The 19847-nt window shown below is 54.9% G+C and overlaps 1 protein-coding gene across 2 annotated transcripts in view; it reads left to right on the top strand.

Annotated features, from left to right (window-relative positions):
* Positions 1–9939: 9939 nt before the first annotated feature.
* MTCL2 (microtubule crosslinking factor 2) overlaps positions 9940–19847 on the top strand; it is a 72852-nt gene continuing 62944 nt past the window's right edge. For both annotated transcript variants that reach the window (XM_030830659.3, XM_030830658.3), the window contains exon 1: positions 9940–10850. In XM_030830659.3, coding sequence (XP_030686519.1) covers positions 10176–10850 — 675 coding nt within the window. In that variant the 5' untranslated portion in view covers positions 9940–10175. The remainder of the gene's footprint in view (positions 10851–19847) is intronic.

Genomic DNA, 19847 nt, shown 5'->3' with positions numbered 1-19847 from the left:
GCTTCTGTCCGAGCCCAGCTGAGGGCAGTAAGCAAGCCCTCAGCCTTCCTGAGGGAGGCAGCACCGCTTGGTGAGGCCTAAAGATGAGAGGGAGAAACCTGGGGCACACCCGGCTGGCTCCACGCCCATCCGCCTACCCTTTGCTCCCTCTCACCTGTCATTCACCTGTCATTCCCGGGCCAGTATGTCACTGGGTGGGTCTGTGAGGTCAGCTACGCTGGGCATTCAAGGCCGCACTTGTAGTTAGCAATTAACACGTTAGCCGTAGATGCTAGCTGTGATTCCCTTCTACCTCCTTGTCCTTCTGGCAGCCTGGCCCATGGACTGTAGCCTTTGGGCAGATGCCTGAGCCCCCAGACTGGGGGTCTGGGGCCTCTGGTTCCCTGTATGACCTTGCATAAGTCCCTTGCACCCCTGGGTTTCCCCACATGTAACTGGGTTTCCCCACATGTAACATGTAGCACTGTTACATGTTTCCCCACGTGTAACATATTACACTGTTTCCCCTCTGGTTTCTCTGAGACCAGATTATTTCAGAGGCCCTCACAAGACTGACAGCCTGCAATTCAGTTTCCTCTCAAAGCTTGAAAGGGGCCAAGCTAGACCAAAAGAACAGATTTTGAAAACAAAAAAAGTCATTTTTCTAATTAAAAAAGCAAAACATGTTTACTGTAGAAAATTTGAGGAATTTAGAAAAGAATAAAGAAAAATACAAAAATATTCATAATTCCACCTCTCAGAGAGAAACTCTCAGCCCCGAGGGTATTTTTTCCCATCTTTTATATTTATTTCATAGACAAGTATATACACACATTTATAGATACATCATGCTGTGTATCGTTTTATAAAGTGCTTTTTCAAACTTAACAAATGAAAAATTTCCAGTTACATGCAGCACCCTTTGAACACATGATTTTTAATGGCTGCTTATTATTTCGTCACAGGATGTACATCATTTCTCAAACGTCTGACATTTTGTTTGCTTCTAATTTTCTGTGATTATAAGCAAAACTGTAATGAACCTCCTTATTCATAAATCTGATGATATCCTTTAGGATAAATTTCAAAAGTTGAATAATGGATCAAAGGGCATCCCCATATTCTTTTTTTTTTTTTTTCCCCACACACCACGCAGCATGTGGGATCTTAGTTCCCCGACCAGGGATTGAAACTGCGCCCTCTGTACTGGAAGCACGGAGTCCCAACCACTGGACCACCAGGGCAGTCCCCATTCACACATTATTGATAAATGTTCCAACAGGGCTTCCCAGTGCTTAAGGCTGACCCATGTCCAGATATCTTTCCGGAATCTCAGGACAATATCGTTCTGATCATCATGTTTTACACCCTTAAACTGCAGATAAGGAAACTGCCACTCAGAAAGTAGAAGGGACTAACCACAGCCACATGATAGAATAGCACAGTCATTAGGAGCACAGACTCTGGAGTCAGGGAGTTTAAATCCTGGTTTTTGCCACTTCCTTGCTGTGTGACGTTGGGCAAGTTACTTAACATCTTTGTGCTTCAGTCTCCCTATCTGTAAAATACTAATACCTATCTACCTGATGGGGCTGCTGTAAGAGTAAATGAAGATAATGCCTGAAGAACTAGGATGCTGAGCCAGACCTCCATCATCCTGTTCACAGTTCCTGGTGTTTGCTGAGCACTGGACAAATGACAGTGCTATGGCTATCCCCCGACATTGCCCCTTTGCGAGATTCAGGGCTCAAGTCCCGGACAAATGGCCACTCAGTCTCCACCCGGGCACCTCTGGGGCAGAGTCACTCAGTCACTTGCGGGGGTGAGTAGCTCAGTGGAGAAGGGAAAGGCAGGAACCGTGGAAGAATGTACTCACCCTGCCGAGTCGCAGCCTCAGGTGACCTCCTCCAGCCTGTCCAGCCCGACGGCTTCCCTAGTGCCTCTGCTGCATCCCACAGAGAAGGGGCCACTTCCAGAACTGACCCTGTCCACCTGGCGGTCTGTACAAAGCAGTTTTAGCTCTGCACCCTGGTCCCCCAGCGGGCAGCTGGCACCTCTGCCCCAGCCGGGCTCCAGCCCTCCTCCCAGCTCTTATACCTGCCCAGAGGGTGGCAGGGCTTGGCCCCGAGCCTGCTCCGGTTCCAGCTGGAAAGGCCTGGCAGTCATTGTCGTCCATCAGAAACTCAAATCCCACAAACAAGACCTTGTCACCTCAGGCCCCCAGTTCTGCCACCACCAGCCCAAAGAGGTGGGGTTTACTCAGCTCCTTGTCTCTAACCTGGAGCCTCTCACCCACAGCTACTAGGTGCCGCGTGGTGCCTGAAGCCCATCACATAAGGCGCTTCCTTAAGGGGTGCAAGTGTCCAGGAAAGGGTCCTTCCGTGGGGTCCCCACCAATCACCCTGTGCTGCAGGGGAGGCCCGGGGCTGGGGGGTGAGAAGAGGCAGCCTTGCTGGTTTCCCACTCTCACACGGGATGCCGATTCTTTTCTCACTGGCCTGTCGTGCCATGGGGTGAGGTCATGTCCAAGAAGCCCAGCGTCTGGCATACAGTAGGCACACTGTCAGTGGGGCACTTCTCTATCCCTGGCTCATAAGGGGACTTAAGTGAACGTTGTTGTTGAAACACAGAACCTCAGATTTGGAAGGGGCTTCAGCCAGTCCCAGAACTAGCGGCCTCCACCCAGGGCAGGAACTCCTGAAAAATTATGTCCACCAAGGGTCCCCCAGCGTGTTGGGTGGGTAAGCCCACTCTCTCGGGTGGCTTACTCCAGCTTCACAGACCTGAAAGAGACCCCCTCCTGCTGGCTTTGGTGGAAAAGACTCGGGTCCCCAGATCCTCTCCCCATGACCAGGTCTCCTGGGGCAGTGCCCGCTCCGGGAAGGTGGGATACCAAAAGGACTTGTATTATGGGGAAAACATTCAAGTGAGGAGCCCTGTTGCTACCTCAAACATGGCTGTTGCTATATGTGTTTGAGCTGTCAACAGCTCGGGGGTCACACGTCTGGCCTTCCCTTCTCTCAGGGCCCCTCTCCCAAATCTATTTCCTCCACACTCAATTCCCGAACTTTTGGGCACTTTGGGAGGCCAGTGAGGTGTGCCTTGCTGTCCCATTCTTCATCCTCAAGTCTAGGAATGTGACCTGGCAGGAAAGCCAGTTGCCATGTAATTGGCCCCTAAAAAGCTTCCACGATGAGATTCTAGGCACCAGCGTGTTGAATGTCCCAGCTCTGCCTTGCAGCCTGTCTTGTCCTTTCTCCACCAGACCACAGGCCGCCTCTCTGAGAACTGCAACAGTCAGAGCCAGGAAACAATTTCCATGTCCAGTAAAAGGGGAAAAGTTTAAGCGACCCATGGAATATCCCCTCTGTGGATTATTTCTAAGTATTAAAAGTGATGTTTGCCAAGAGTTCATAATGCACGGGGAAATGCTTCTGCTACTCTGTAAAGTGAAAAAAGCTGGATATAAAACTGGATAGGCGGCACAGTTTCAGCTCTGTGCTTTGCTGAGTCGACTGGCTTCACTCTGATCCTCGGATGGGTGCATGACATACCCCTTCACACATCCTGAGAGGTCTGATTTCTTCTCTGGTCGCTGTGACAGACGGTCTTTGCCCTCCTCACACAAGCTCCACTCCTTCGGCTGCTCACTCAGCCGGCAACTTTATTCTTCACCGAGAAAACAGAAGCCATCAGTCACTCCCTCACCTTCCCGACGGACCCACCTGCATCTCACCCATCTCTTCCGCCTTCCCTCCAGGACAACGGAGGAAGGGCCCCTGCTGCTTTCGAAAGCCAGTCCCCTGGGCCTCCCTGGCTCTGTCGCGCTCCGTTTCTCCTGCCCGGCTTCTCTCGGCCTCACCCATCTCTCGCCTGCCCCTCTCGACACAACCGTCCCCGCCACGACTGCTCTATCCTCTTCTCCCTACACTCCACCTCTACCTCTTCTTCGCTCTTCAACCCCCTGCCTTTGGCATCTGTCCCTACCACGCCTGCTCAAGGTCCCCAGCAGCTTCCGTGTCGCCCTAGGAAGGGGACACTGCTCTCATCTTCCTTCAGCTCCTATGCCGCTTGACAGAGCGATTCTCCAACACAACACGCTGTCTTCATTTCCCTCCGCCCTCCTCGGCCACTCCCTCTCTGTCTTTTGTGGCTGGCTTCTCCTCTCTTAACCACTTTCTAGAACCAGGAATTCCCCCCCCAACCCTTTTTTTTTTTTCAATTTTCTACTTTATGAAAGAAATAATACATGGATACAGTTTTATTTAATAAGATTCAAACAATTCATGATAGATGTTTTGGGAGCAATTATTAAAGGCCCTCTTCATCTGTCCTCTCCCAATCTCATCCACTCCTAGAGGTAACAACTATCAATCTTTTTTTTTTAATTTTTAAATTTTATTTTATTTTTTAAATTGAAGTATACTTGATTACAACATTATATAAGTTACAGGTGTACAGAATAGTGATTCACAATTTTTAAAGGTTATACTCCATTTATAGTTATTATAAAATATTGGCTATAGCGGAGCGGCTGGGCCCGTGAGCCATGGCCGCTGAGCCTGCGCGTCCAGAGCCTGTGCTCTGCAATGGGAGAGGCCACAGCAGTGAGACGCCCGCGTACCGCAAAAAAAAAAAAAAAAATTGGCTATATTCCCTCTATTGTACAATATGTCCTTGTAGCTTATTTTACACAGAATAGTTTGTACCCCATACTCCCCTACCCCTATGTTGCCCCTCCCTCCTTCCCTCTCCCCACTGGTAACCACTAGTTTGTTCCCTGTATCTGTGATAGAACCAGAAATTCTTTATTTTATTTTATTTATTTTCAATATTTTATTTTATTTTATTATACAGCAGGTTCTTATTAGTTATCTATTTTATATATATTAGTGTATATATGTCAATCCCAATCTCCCAATTCATCCCACCACCACCCCCCTGCCTGCTTTCCCCGCTTGGTGTCCATACATTTGTTCTCTACATCTGTGTCTCTATTTCTGCCTTGCAAACCGGTTCATCTGTACCATTTTTCTAGATCCCACGTATATGTGTTAAGATACAATATTTGTTTTTCTCTTTCTGACTTACTTCACTCTGTATGACAGGCTCTAGGTCCATCCATGTCTCTACAAATGTAGAACCAGGAATTCTTAACTTCTTGGTTTTTCTTCTCTCTGTAGACCCTTTCTCTATGTGAACCTATCTGGTCTCATGGATTTAAATATTGTCTAAATGCGGATGACTCTTCATGACTCCGGACTAACTGCTACCCTGGGCTCCAAACTCATAGGTCTCTTGCCTATATGACTTGGATGTCTCCACAGACACCTCAAACTGATAGGGTCCAGAAAGAACTCTCCATTTCCCCCTCTAAACCTGGTCTCTCTACCCCCGACCACATTTAAGCTGTTTTCCCTGTCTTGTTAAATGGCACTGTCACTCATCCTGTAACGAAAGCCAGTAACCTGGGAGTTGAACTTGACTTCATTTCTCTGATTCCTCACCTCCAACCAAGGGTGTCTAACTCTTCAAAGCTCCAGAACAGATCTCAAAACTACCCCTCTTCTTCCCTCTCCACTGCCTCCACCCTCATCCAAGCCACCGTTACCTCTCAGAGGCTGGTTCAATAGGCCCTTTACCCATCTTCTAGCATCTTCTTGCCATCAGCTAGAGTGATCTATTTAAAACACAAATTAGATTACATCTCACCCCTGCTTACTCCAAAGTCCCCGGTGGCTTGTCACTGCATCAACAATAAAGCCCCGGGCTTCCCTGGTGGCGCAGTGGTTAAGAATCTGCCTGCCAATGCAGGGGACATGGGTTCGAGCCCTGGTCCAGGAAGATCCCACATGCCACAGAGCAACTAAGCCCATGAGCCACAACTACTGAGCCCATGTGCCACAACTACTGAAGCCCGTGCACCTAGATCCCGTGCTCCGCAAGAGGAGAAGCCACCGCAATGAGAAGCCCGCACGCTGCAATGAAGAGTAGCCCCCGCTTACTGCAACTAGAGAAAGCTGCACAGCAACGAAACCTCAATGGAGCCAAAAATAAACAAAAATTTAAAAAATATATATATGAAAGATATTTTAAAAACAAACAAACAATAAAGCCCTGCCCAGGGCTGCTGAGGCTCCCGCTGTCCAGTCCTGCTCTGTTTTGTCCTTCCTCTATCACCCATCAAGTGCCAGTCATTCTGACCTTCTTACTTCCTTGAACATCTATCAAGCTTATTCCTCCTTCAGCCTTCGCCCTTGCTGTTCTCTCTGCCTGGAATTCTCTTATTCTGGCTCTTTGAATAACTCAGTTTAAAGGTCACCTCCTAAGAGAGGCCTCCCTGACTACCCTATTTAAAGCAGGTTCTGGGACTTCCCTGGTGGCCCAGTGGTTAAGAATCCATGCTTCCACTGCAGAGGACATGGGTTCGAACCCTGGTCAGGGAACTAAGATCCTTCCCGCATGCTACGTGGTACGGCCAAAAACAACAACAACAACAAAAGCAGGTTTCCCTACTAATTCTTCTAATTCTCCTTCAGCCAGTGGTTTGTATAAGGAATATAACCTTTATTTTTTTAAAAAATCACCTCCTCTTTGGAGCCTTCCAGGATTTACTCTCCATTCAGTTTCCATCATGTTGGTCAGTTTAGCCACTTGAATGGGAGAACATAAACTGTTTTTCCGCTGGGTGATCAGCATCTTCATTTTGTACAATCTGATATATAATTCTTACAATCATTTAACGCTTCATGCCTTCTGGAGTAGAGCTTCACATGGCACACACTGTGTGCCTGAGCTGGACACCACCCAACAGTGCAGCACAACAGGCTCTGAAGCTGGATGGCCCTGGGTTCCAATCAACCCCAGCCCTGCCACTTCCAAGCTGTATGACCTTGAACAAGCATTCCAGTTATCCATTGCTGCGTAACAAACTACCCCCTAAATTAGTGGCTTAGAACAACAATATTTTGCAGTTTGGGACAGCTCATTTCTGCTCCATTTGGCATCAGCTGGGGCAGCTCCAAGGCTAGGGGCTGAATCATATGAAAGTTCCTTCTCTCACATGTCCGGGGCTTAGCGGGGACCGGAGCTGGAGTTGTTGGCTGGAGCACCTTCACGTGGCCTCTGCATGAGGCCTGGGTTTGCTCCCAACATGGTGGCTGCGTCCCAAGGGAGAGTGGATTGAGAGAGAGCCAGAGAGACAGAGACTGAGAGACACAGAGAAACAGAGGGCAGAGAGAAACTGAGCTGTAAGAGCCATATTGCCTTTTATGACCTAGTTTCACACTGTCGCTTCTGCCATTCTCTATTGGTTGAGGCAGTCACAAACGTCTGCTCAGGTTCAAGGAGAGGGAACATAGACCACGTCACTCAACTGGAAGAGTGTCAATGCCACACTGTAAAAAAGAATAATTGGGATGAGCTATATATTGCTGAGCCTATCTTTGGAAAATATAATCAGCCACAAGAAGTTCCTACCCTTTCTGAGATCCTGCTGAAGTGTTGAGCACACAGCCTGGCATGAGTGCCCAGGGCTCAGGAAAACCCAGGTGGCCTCCCCGCTTGCATGGAGCCAATTCTGGGCCCCTGGCTAGTCTTACTCCTTTCGCTGTTGCCCTGGTCTGACCTGAGTCCAGAGCCTCACCTTGACCCAACCCCTGGGTCCCTCCCCACCAGGACCTTGCTGCTCCCCGGGCTCTTCTGGGGCTGCAATGTAGATTCGTGGCTCCCCAAATCCGAAGACCTTCAAAGCAGGAAGGGCCATCAGCCCCCTGCTCAGCCATGAGTGTTGGAACCCAGTCAGGGTTTGTGGTAGAGCCAGGACTCGGGCCCAGGCCCACATGGGGAGATCCAGGTCACCGCTGGTGTGGCCATGGGTGTGTCAGGAGTGGCTGAGCAACCTGCTCTATGTAGCACATCCCCTGCTGGGATTCCCACCATCCAACATCTCCAAGCCCACATTCTGCATAGATGGAGAAACTGAAGTTCAGAGAGGGTAAACAATTTCCGAGAGCCACACAGCATCTCTCTGTGCCAGGCCAGAACCAGTCTACAAGAAACGGGGACATCAGAGCTAGAAGGACCCTGTCATCTGTTACATCATACTAAACTAAGTGGTGTCTTCTGAGGTCCGGGAAGCAGGAGGGCTTACCCTGGCCCTTGCCCCTGTGAAATGCCATGCCACACTGTTTGTGGTGAGTCTATTGTGGCTCATCTCCTCGCTTTACTGTGTGCTCCATGAGGTCGGGAACTCACCATTGACAAGTCCACCACTGTGTCCCTCAGGGTCCCGCCTGGTGCCTGGTCTGGGTGAGTGGACAGTTAGTGGGGGCAGGGGAGCAGGTGCCTTGCCAGGATGGGGGTGGAAATGCCCCTGAAGAAGTGTTTGCAGAGAACCTGCTGAGTGGCCCTGTTCCTTACCTGGCTCCGTGGGGGGCACCCAGAGGAAGGATCCGAGGATAGAGGGGGCACTTACACACCTAGACACACCTAGATGGGGATGAAGCCGTGCCACTGGGAGAGGGCATACCCCAGGAGTGTATTCACCGCTGCGGCGCAGGTGGCACAGAAACAGAGTGGACCTGAGCCAGCTGCGGGCCCAGCTGTGTCAAGGGCAGGAGGAGGTGAAGCAACAGGTTTGGGGGAAAAGGAAGAGGAGGGAAAGAGAGAAATGGAAACGGAAGGAGGAAAGGGGGAGAAGGAGGAGGAAAAGGAAAGGAAGGGGAATAGAGGGAGGAAGAAGAGGCTGCAGACCGGTAAACACCAGCCTTGCCCCCCAAGCCCGCCAGGGGGTGCTACCCGGAGAGTGAGCGCCTGCCTGCCGGGCAGCCAAAGGACTTCAAGTGGCTCTGCCCAGCTGCGGCTCGGTGGCGATGGGAAGTAGCAGCGAGGAGCGGGGGCGGGGAAGGCGTGACAGACACAAGGGAAAATCAACAACACAGGAGCACAGTTCTGGAAGGAAAGAAACGACACCCACAAGAGCCGGGGCTCCGGGGTTATCCGGAGTTGTTCCTGTGGGGGACGTGTGGGGATCAGGGCAACCGTGTCCAGCTCGGACCAGCCCCCACCGGAGCCAAAACCTATTCCCAAAGCATTCGCTGGTCTGACTCCTGAGAACGGGTCGCCTCCATTTTAGCCCCGCAGAACCTGAGACCGGGGTCAGGGGAGGAGGGAGTACGCCTGGGATCACAAGCCGCTCACGGCGTGCAGAGCCGGGCATGCACCCAGGGCCCGACGCTCCCCACGACTGTGAGAGGGAAGCCAAGCCAGAAGATGCGGAGCACGCCCTGGAGGCGCGAGGTCTGGCTTCCATCCCGGCTCTGCCGCTAACCGTGGGCTGATCGCCTGTCTTCCCTTGGCTTCAGTTTACCCATCTGTACATTGGGATAATCGGTCTTGCTCTGCGAGGTTCAGGGGGGCGGAGTTCGCGCACGCTCTGCACAGCCTCGAGGGGCGAGGTGCTCGGCGTGTATATGGATGCTGGCTCCCGCGATCTGAGGTCCACCCGGCCTCTACCTAGGAGTCCCCCCTCTCGCCGCTCGCGCGACCCCTGCGCGGACGAGGGGAGCAGGGGCGCCTCCGCCGGGTGCGTTCCCCAGGCCAGCCGGGGAGGGGGCGGCGGCGGAGCGGAGGGGAAGGGAGTCCGGGCCACAGCGGCCCCGGCCCGCCTGACCCTCGAGGGGGTCGCTGTTGCTTCGCAGATCCCTCCCTCGCTCGCTGCCTGTGTCCCTCCCTGCCGCTCCCGCCGCGTCCGCCTTTTGTTCGCGGAGCCGCGCGCCCCCGAGCCGAGGCGGCTGGGCGGGGAGCTGGCGGGGCTGCGCGGGGGGCGGGCCGCGCCGGGCGGAGCCGGGGCCCGGGCCGCAGCCGGACTCGGAGCCCGAGAGAGCGATCGGCGTGCAGGCAGCCGGGGCCCGGGCGCGCTCCGGGGGCGCGGCGAGGCCGAAGGGGCGGGCGCCGGGCGGAGCCGGAGCCGGAGCCGGGGCGCCTGGAGGCGATCGGGCCGGTCTCTCCGAGCCCAGGGCAGCGGAGAGACAGTACGGCGGGGGTCGGGGCCGGAGCGCAGCCGGGGGGCTGAGGTGGGCCGAGAGGAGCCGCGGCCCCAGCGGCCGGAGGGGCGCCAGGAGCCTCCCACGGGGCGCGGAGGCCGGGCGGGCCCGGGCCATGCGCGCCGCTCGCTAAGGCCGAGGGAGGCCGCGATGGAGGTGCCGGCGGGGGAGTCCCCGGCTCGGGGCTGCGGCCCCCCGCCTGCTCCCGCTCCGGAGAGGAAGAAGAGCCACCGCGCGCCGTCGCCGGCCCGGCCCAAGGACGTGGCCGGCTGGTCGTTGGCCAAGGGCCGCCGCGGCCCAGGCCCGGGCTCAGCGGCCGCCTGCAGCGCCGCGTCCTCGGCGCGGCCCGACAAGAAGGGGCGTGCGGTGGCGTCCGGGGCGCGGGGCTCAGGGACCCGGGTGGCCGGTGTCCGCACTGGGGTCCGCGCCAAGGGCCGTCCGCGCCCGGGTACCGGGCCGCGACCGCCGCCACCGCCGCCCAGCCTCACCGACAGCAGCTCGGAGGTGTCGGACTGCGCGTCGGAGGAGGCGCGCCTGCTGGGCCTGGAGCTGGCGCTGAGCAGCGACGCTGAGTCGGCGGCCGGGGGCCCGGCGGGGGCCCGCACCGGGCAGCCGTCCCAGCCTGCGCCGTCCGCACAACAGCCTCCGCGGCCCCCCGCCTCCCCCGAGGAGCCGTCGGTGGCCGCGTCGTCGGTGGGGAGCAGCCGCCTGCCACTCAGTGCCTCGCTCGCCTTCTCCGACCTCACCGAGGAGATGCTGGACTGCGGGCCCGGCGGCTTCGTGCGAGAGCTGGAGGAGCTGCGCTCAGAAAACGACTATCTCAAGGTGAGGGCGCTGGTGCGGGAAAGGGAGGCCGCGGGGAGGCGCGGGTGTCAGCCCCACCGGCCTGAGGCACCAGCCGGCCCGCTGTCCCACCGCACGAACTGGGAAAGGGGCCTAAACCCTCAGGGGCTCCCTCACATCCCGCTTCCTGTTGTATCTGGGACACCGTCTCCTGAGGAAGGAACCTGGAAGAGGAGACTGCCCAAAGGACCCTGATTTGGGAAGGGGAGCTTGAGAAAAGTACTTTGGAGGATGCCTAGATGCGGTACTTGGGATGGGGGTGGGTACTCAGCGAGGGGCTGGACCTCTGATGCAGCTGCTCGGAGCCTCCACCCCCAAGCCAGAGGCTAGGCCTCTGGCGGCTCTCCTTTCTGGGACAGGCACTGCTGTGCGGTGCTGCCAGGGAGACCTGTGGCCATCCCCTGCCAAGGAGAGGCCAGAACACCATCCTGAGTCTCTACCCAGGGCTTTCCTGGCTCAGGCCTGTCCCTGCCTGCCTTTCAGGGCGGGTCCGGTTTGAAAGCATTGACATCTGGGAACATCCCCTTGGCTAGAGTCCGACTTCCGCCCTAACGGTCCCACAGCCTGGGAGGATGATGTCGTGGGAGAACCGGTTCAGAGGCAGCTTCCTAAATCCCAGGGTATTGTCTTCTGCCCAGTTTGGGACAGGCCCTGTGCACGCAGCAGCTGCACTGGTGCCCCACGGCAGTGCCCATCTCCTTCCCATGTTGCCAGTGAGAGGAGGGAAACTGACATCTGAAAGGGGCCTTTCCTCTGGGGGGGCGCAGTGGGGACCTGAGAGTTTCCCCGGGAGAGCAGGCTTGGCCTTCACGCTTTCAGTGGACATTAGCACCTGCTGGGTGCAGGCCAGGCTCTGTCTGCCCACTGCCTGGCACCAAGGCAGCTTTAGGGACAGCCCAGCCCTGTGTGTCGATATTGGCCTGGGAAGCTTCATGGGTTCTGCCACCACTGGCTGGGCGTGGTTTGGAAGAGGCTGAAATGTACCTACTCTTATTAGTTGATGTCCTGGCACAGTACCCAGAGCACCCCTGGCCAGGAGCCGCCGAGTTCACGGCACTCTGCTAATTTACGTCTGCCCAGCAGCACTTAGCTTCGCATTGTAGCTCTTCTGGCCAAAAGGGTTTCTCTCTCATTAGAGTCTGTAAGATCTTACTTAACTGTGTTTCCCCTTCCCTATTTTCCCCAGCATCTGCTATCCAGCGTACGTTTAGTGACTGTTGTCACTAAATAGAATAGAAGGACAGGGTCTGTCTGAATCAGAATAATCTCCCCCTTTAGCCTCTAACCTTTCCTCAGGCCAGGGCTTAGTTTTCTCATCTGTTAATTGAGAGGGTAAGCCTTCCTAAAGACCCCATTTGCTGTTGACAATCAGAGGTTCAGTCAGCTCCTATAGTATTCAAAAGCCAGTGGTGAGGAGAAGACAAGTGGAGGGGGGGTAAGAGGAGGGAGACAAGCCAGAAGGAGGCCTGGCCCTGCCCAGTTGGTGCTCTGAGCTGCTTCCAGTACTCCTTGCCTGAGCTGCTCTAAACTTGGACCCCGAGCTCCTCACTCCTGCCTCCTGGCCCCAACTGCTCCCCTTGGCAAGGGAAGATGGGCCATAGAGCTCTGCTTTAGGGTCTCACGCACCCACCCCTGTGGGCTCCTGTTCATTCCAGGAAGTCAGCAGGCGGAGCTCTGGAGTCCCTATGAGCCACCCATGACTGTTAAGATGGAAAATAGTTCCAGAAGCCTGGGGATTGAGCCTAAGGTCTCACAGGGGCCAGGGCCAGGCTGGGGACCTCCCACTGCCTGGGTCAGGGTGCAGCCTCAATTTCCCCCATTCACGCAGTGTTTCTGGCTTCACGTGCAGGTCTTAGGCCACTGTTAGATCTGGGGTCTGTGCCTTCTTGGCTGTGTGATCTTGGGCCAGTTACTTAATGTCTCTGGACCTCAGTTTCCTCGTTGTATAAAGGGACATCACACGTCTTCCAGCCTTAAGGGTTAAATGAGTTATGTGTGCAAACACCACTAGAGCGCCTGGCATGTAGCGAGCCTCAGATGAGGGTAATTTCGATCACTGCTGTTCTCAGGTGGTATGAGACACATTTCTGTGGGCGCTTATCATGTTCTCCTGTGGACTCCATGGGGGCAGAATAGATCCTCCTCCCCACCTGACGCAGTCCCGGCCCCTCGTTCATTCATTCACCAACTACTTATTTAAGGCCTACTGTGTACCAGACACTAGAGCAGATCTGAGGAGACGGCCATGGGCGAGGACGAAGTGTCTGTTTTCATGGAGCTGTTCATCTAGTGGGGGAGACTGGGATTAAACAAGTCATACACTACGTCACAGTACGGATCGTGATAAGGGTGGGGAAGGACACAGTGTGCCGAGAGCACATGAAGCTGGGGCTGGGGGTGCTAAGGGAAGCCAGGGGCTGAAGGATGAGATGGCGCCAGCTGAATAAGGAGCTGGAGTAAGACCATTCCAGGCCCAGGGAAGTAGGAAAAAGCTCGTGGATTTCGAGGATCAGTGCCAAGGCTGGAGAGAGGAAGGAGATTGGATGGAGAGGAGAGCAGGACCAGATTGTGCAGTTACACTGTGTATACATGGGTCAGTCCCTGAACTTCTCTCCAGCTGCCAGCCTCACAGAGGCAAGATGAAAATCTAGAGCCCTGAATGTGGGCCATAGATGTAGAGGCTGTTACGGGAGGTGTTGTTTTGTTCATTCTACAGATGGGTAAACTGTGGCCACAGCGGGGAGGGGACTTGTTCCAGGTCCCAGAGCCAGTTCTCCAGGCAGCCAGGCTTGGAGTAAGAGTACCTTGTACTCTTGATGTGTTTCCTGCCCCTCTGGGCCACTTTGCTTCTAAGATGCAGGATCTGAGTTACCAGGAGAAGGACTTCAGATCCCCAGTGTGTTCCCAGCAGGCCTCGTGCTGCCTTGGGCTGAGTCCCACTGAGTCCAGTGGGGCCCTGCTCGAGCTCACCGCCCAGCTGGCGGGCGGCCCTGGGAACCATCAACTGGGGAAGACCTTGCGGGTGACGGCAGATCTCCTGTGGCATGAGGCTTACTCTGGGGCCCGAGTGGAAAAAGTGGAAATGGGGCAGCTCTCTCTCAGTGAGACGACAGAAGGAGCTGCTACAGAGAAGGGAGTGAGCTTGCTGTCCGTTGAGTTATTCAGAGTTATTCAACCTTGCATGTTGGATAAAGACATGGGGTTTGTGGAAAGCAGCTGGTAAACGGCACGAAATGTGGTGGTTGTGATTACTTGAGGAGGATATTTATGTGGAGGCTGTAGTTGAGTTGCCTGACCTCAGCCAAGGAAGTCTGAAGGTTATTAACTTTTAAGGTTCCAGGATTCTAAGAGACAGCTTTGGCTGCAGGGCAGACGCATGGACTGTTTGACCTTCAAAACCCTGGTGGTCTGAAGTCTTCCATCTCCCCATCACCACTAACTGTTGCCCATGCACCTTTTGAGGACATGCTGGGAACCCACCTGGTGTGGATGGAAGAATCTGAGCGTTGGAGCCCAAAGACCTGGTCTAGAGACCTGACTCTGCTGTTTACTGTGTGGCCATGAGCAAGTCACTTGCCCTCTCTGAGCTCTTTTCTTTTTTTTTTTTTTTATCTATAAAATGAAGATGATGGAACCTGCCTGGGCAACTTCATAGGATTGTTTTCAGGAATCAGGGAGGTGTGAATAGATAAGACATTTTGCAAGCAGTGAAATCCCGCATCTTTTTTTTTTTTTTTTTTTTTGCGGTACGGAGGCCTCTCACTGTTGTGGCCTCTCCCGTTGCGGAGCACAGGCTCCGGACGCGCAGGCTCAGCGGCCATGGCTCACGGGCCCAGCCGCTCCGCGGCATGTGGGATCTTCCCAGACCGGGGCACGAACCCGTGTCCCCTGCATCGGCAGGCGGACTCTCAACCACCGTGCCACCAGGGAAGCCCGAAACCCCGCATCGTTTAGGGAATTGTTATTATTGTTAGCCAATGAGCAGTTAGGATGTCAAAGCCTTCATTCTTGAGGGAGCTGGGAGAAGCCAGGAGGGTGGATTCTCCTAGCTTTAGGATGTTGATAAATCAGGAGCTGCTCCGAGGAGGGCAGGAAGGAGTGATCACATTCCATGCTGAGTGGGCTTCATGAAGCGAGGCCTCCCCACCTCCTTGGAGGGTCTACGTGTGAGTGTTTGAAGTGTAGCCAATCTAGATGTCAGCCAGAAGGGCCCAGAGGAAGCATCTAATTCCCCTCCAGTTCCCATTGTACACTTGGGCAAATGGAGGCTCCTGGTCACACAGCCAGGATTCCAACCTGGTTGGTCTAACCCTGGGTCCTGTTCTTTCTACAGTCCGACTGGAGCATGAGCTTGTGGTTGCTAACAGCGTGTCTAGTCTGGGACATAAATTGTTGAGAGGAATTCTGTTGTGTGCAGGGCTCCAGGCTAAGACTTGTTGGGAGCAAGTAGAGAATGACATCTGCTGGGGCCGAGGACCTGGAGCCTGCAGGCGGTGAGCGGGGGACATGTGCCTGCGTGTGTGTACATGACCCTGCACCAGTAGAAAGTGTGATTGGGACCAGGGATCTGAGGTCTTGGAGGAAGTGATGGGGGTTTGGATCGAGACTTAAGGGTTAGATAATGGTTAGGTTGGAATCCAGAGTGCTGGAATGTTAGAGCTGGCCTGGACACCCCCAGACCACTGATCCCCCGCCTTCTGTGGTACTTGCTCACAAATGCTATCAACAATTAGATCATTTCCAGTGTGCCAGGCTCTGGGTTAAGTAAGTCCTTTAGTCCTCACAGCAATCCTGTGTGGAGGGTTCTGATATCAGACCCATTTGACAGATGAGGAAACCGAGAGGTTATGTAATGTGCCCGAGATTACACAGCTGGTATACTTGGGAACCTCACTAGACAACCCCAAGGAGCTCCCTTCCCCAGGCTCTCTTCCACCCTCTCCCAGAGGCGGCTTGTGCCTCCAAGTTTCACAGAGCAGGGTTCTCACCTGGTGTTGCCAGTTATAAGCTTTGTGACTCTGGGTGAGATTCTCAGTCTTTCAGAGTCTGGTTTTCCTTCTGAAAAATGGGAGGTAAGCATGTCTGCCCCAGGGTCATGGGGGCCCTTTTCCGAGTGATGATATAGATCGAGTGCACAGTAAATGTTAGTGCCTGTCTTGGTTGTCACCATTCCCATACCTGCTTCTAGGCCCTGTGCCAGGTGTCTGGGGCAGTAACCCACAAGTTGTGAAGCTCTCAGTTCCTGGGAGCTATAGGGGGAGGACTCCAGTATATCTGTCACTGTGGGGGGGAGAGGAGTGGTCACCATGGTCAGCAACGCTCCTGGCTAGTCCCAGCCCTCCCTGTGGCAGCTGAGAGGTGGCCTGAAAGAAGCTGCTCTGAGAACTGGGTCTTTAAGGATCCTTAGCTGGTCGCCTGTCATGGGGGGTGGGGGGCAGCTCCAGCGAGATGGAGAATGAGATGCAGAAGGTGAGGTGGCTGCTGCTGAGGCCTTAGGGGGACCACGAAGCTACCAGGGCTCCCAGCATTCCTTACCGAGGGGTTTGGCCTGTGTCCCTGGGCACACTCTTTCTTGCACACAGAAACACAGGTACACATAGTCACAGCGTGTGCTCAGAGATCCACGACTACTCACACGTCTCACGTACACATCCAGGGACATGCTTGTGCTGCCTGTTTGCAGAAGCACACCTCCAGACTTATCAGGGAGGATACCTGCTCAGAGAAGTACACAAACCCATGCAAGATACACCACCTCCTGTCTCATCACACCCGCAGTTATCAAACAGACACAACAGAGACTCACACCACCTAGGAGACTGCTGGCTCAGAAACACACCCTTACACACCCCCAGACACACTTGGCCATGTCCCAGAGATGGACATACCCTGGAGACACCCTCAGACATATCGGAAGCACACACGCATATGCGGGCGCACACACAAACCCACACAGAGTCATTACACACAGGTGCTCGCATCCGCGGAAATCCACGGATACGCCCCTGCCCAGCGGGCACAGACACAGCTCATCACCCAGCCACCCCCGCTGCCTCTTCCACAGAGAGCAAGCAGCAGAGGTCCTTGCACACCTGGGGCTCACAGACACACACCCAAGAGACACGCATGAGCAAGACATGTAGCCACGTACATAGAAGCAGGACACGAGCACAGGGCACTCAGATGTCAGGCCTGTAGCATTTGCTAACGGGAGCCAAAGACCCACAGACCAGGTTCCCCAGACGCACACACACACGCAAACTGGCTGTGACACTTCAGCTACACAGAAACACAGGAAATCCTGGCCCGTGTCTCCCTGGAGCTCATGTGTACAAACTACTGTTTTTAGCTCCTCCACGAGGCTTCCTTCCACTAGGCTGCTGGGAACAGTGAGGAGTGTGGCCGGGGCTTGACTTTGCAGTCTTCTGGATCTGGGGGTCCTAGGAGCCTGGCTGGGGCTGAGTGGTATGTAGGCAGATAAGGGGCTGGCAGGTCACCAAGGTGGAGAAGAGGCACCAAAGGCCCTCAGGCCCCGGACACGCAGCACTTGGGCCTGGGCCCAATGAGCTGAGTGAAATGGAGCAATTGTCAGGCCTGCCAGCGCCCAGGGGCAACTCCCTTCTAATTTCCTCGGAATTTCCTGCTTGCCCTCATCTCCCGCCTCCTCCCCCTCCCCCTTTGCTGGGGACTGTGGAGGGCCATGCCACTGCCATCCCTAAAGGGTGCCTGATTCTGCCTGGGAAAAGGAGGCCAGGATAGAGAAGGTTGGAGGACATGTGGGCACTCAGAGGAGGGACCTGGAAGACTTCCTGGAGGAGGAGGCATTAGAGTTGAGGCGTTAGCCTTGAATGACTGCCTCTGTGTCCAGCTGCTGGGACCGTGCCTGGCACATCATAGGGACTCAATAAATATTTGTTGCATGGTTGAAGGAAAGGCAGTGATCAGGGTCTGCAGGTGGGCTGCAGGCCGGCTGCAGGCTTAAAACAGAAGAGCTGGAGGGAGTTGGGGGTGGCAGTGGTGAGGGAGAGGCTGGGAAGTGGAGTTGGGCCTGCTGGGGAAGGGCACTGGATGCCGAACTGAGCCGAGGCATTGTGAACACCTTGCTGGGAGGGGGCCGTGTTGACCTATAGCAGAGCTAGGAGCTGCCTCCTTTCCATGTGTCTGTAGCACCGGACACAAGGCCCCAGGGCCTCTCGGGAGGAAGGTGGACAAATTCCACCTTTGGGTTCAGGTCTGGGGCCAAACCTTGCTTTGTCACCTCCTCCCTGTACATGAACCCCATGTGCAAGGCCCCCCCCATCAAGCCTCAGTCTTCCTATCTGTAAAATGGGAACTTAATCCCTTTCTTGCAGAGCACTTGGGAGGATTAGTATTCAGGTATATGGCACATCCAGCACTGTCCTGGGCACAGCAGAAGGGAGGGATCCCCATGTCCTGTGTAGCCTCTGGGGCAGAGAGAGTTCCCCAGGGGAGGGGCTCGGCTAAGTTCTAAGCAGAGGCCTGACCAGCAGCCAAGGTTATTACTAAGGTCATTGCCCCGGATGCCCCATAGGCGTGACCTCATCTGCAGTCACATTCTCTTCCTTCTGGTGCCAGAAGGAACTTGGAGCTGGGGTGGGGAAAGAGCTAGAGACGCTGGGGTGTTCTGGGCCAGGCTGGCCCTGGCATTCACTGGAGGCCCACAGGTCAGCGGATGGCACTGGCCTCCCTGAGGAATGGCAGGGAGTCAGAGAAGGTGAGAGCAGCAGGCCAGCCTTTCCCTTCTCTGGGGTCCAAGGTGGTGAAGAGCACTGTGGTCTAGAGCCGAGCCCACCTGGGCTTGAATCCTGGTTCCGCCTTTTCCTCTATGAGCTTTGCCTTTATAAGCTTCAGTCTCCTCCTCCGTAAAATGGGGATGCTGCTACTCCTTTGCTGATGGAGGGCTGCCTTTGGGGTCCCACATTCTAAGACTGGGGTGAATAATCTCCCGTGGCCTGCACCGCAAAGAGAAGCTCGGGCTCCAACAGAAAAACTGCTCTGGGTCCTGTGGCTAGGCTGGGCCACTTAAACATCTTTCCCGTGGCTTTGCCCCAGATCCACATGGGATCTTCTGGGTCAGTTGCATCAGCCTCTCCCCTCCACACCCCTCCTGGGCCCTGCCCAGTTGCCTGGGTGGCCTGTGTGGTCCTGCCTTTCTCAGCCTCACCTCACCCCTGCTCCACCCCAGTTCTGAGCGCTCCATGCACCCCAAGCCTCTATCCCTGCATTCTTCCCACTGCGGGGGCCTTTTCACTGTAGTTCCCTCCCGCCTCCCTTGGTTTCCTCCTCCACCTTCATGTGTTCAGCTCCAGGCCAGGCTCCTGTGTTAGACACGAAGGGGCTTCCTATAGGCTCCTTTGGGGCATTTACCTCTACAGTAATTAGATTATTAATTGGATAATTACAGGTTTCACTCCAGCCCCTCCCCCTATGTGCTCTGCATGAGGGCAGGGATCTTACCAGGGTGGGACTTAACCCCTTCCTTTCACACAAGTGTAAGTAAACTGAGGCTCAGAGAGGTTAAAGGGCTTGCCAGAGGTCACACAGCCTGCAAGTGGCAAGAGGCAGAAGGACTGGGATCTCGTGATGCTCTTTGCTCAGAGATTTGGCTGTGGCCCAGAGGCCCTTTGGGGGATGTTTTAAACACATCCAGATCCAAAAGCTGCCTTCCTTCCTGTCAACAGAGAAAGGACAGGAGGGATGCTGTCGGGTGTCCCCGCTGTGAGTGCCTTCCCCAGAGGCATCAGGGACTGCAGAGGTCTCCCTGCTCTGGCGGGTGAGGCCTGGAATGGGGCAGTGACAAGCCAGGCCTGGCCTTGGTGGGCAGTGTTCTCCGGGCATCTCCTCCCTGCCCACCCCTTCCACACACGCACACACACACACAGCTCCCCACCAGAGAGAGTGTCTGTGGTCTCACGCACAGAGCTGTGCCACATCTGGGAGGCTCACTCCTGATTGCCT

Source organism: Globicephala melas, chromosome 15 (assembly GCF_963455315.2).
Source record: "Globicephala melas chromosome 15, mGloMel1.2, whole genome shotgun sequence".
NCBI lineage: Eukaryota > Metazoa > Chordata > Mammalia > Artiodactyla > Delphinidae > Globicephala > Globicephala melas.
This window is presented reverse-complemented; position numbering and strand designations above follow the sequence as displayed.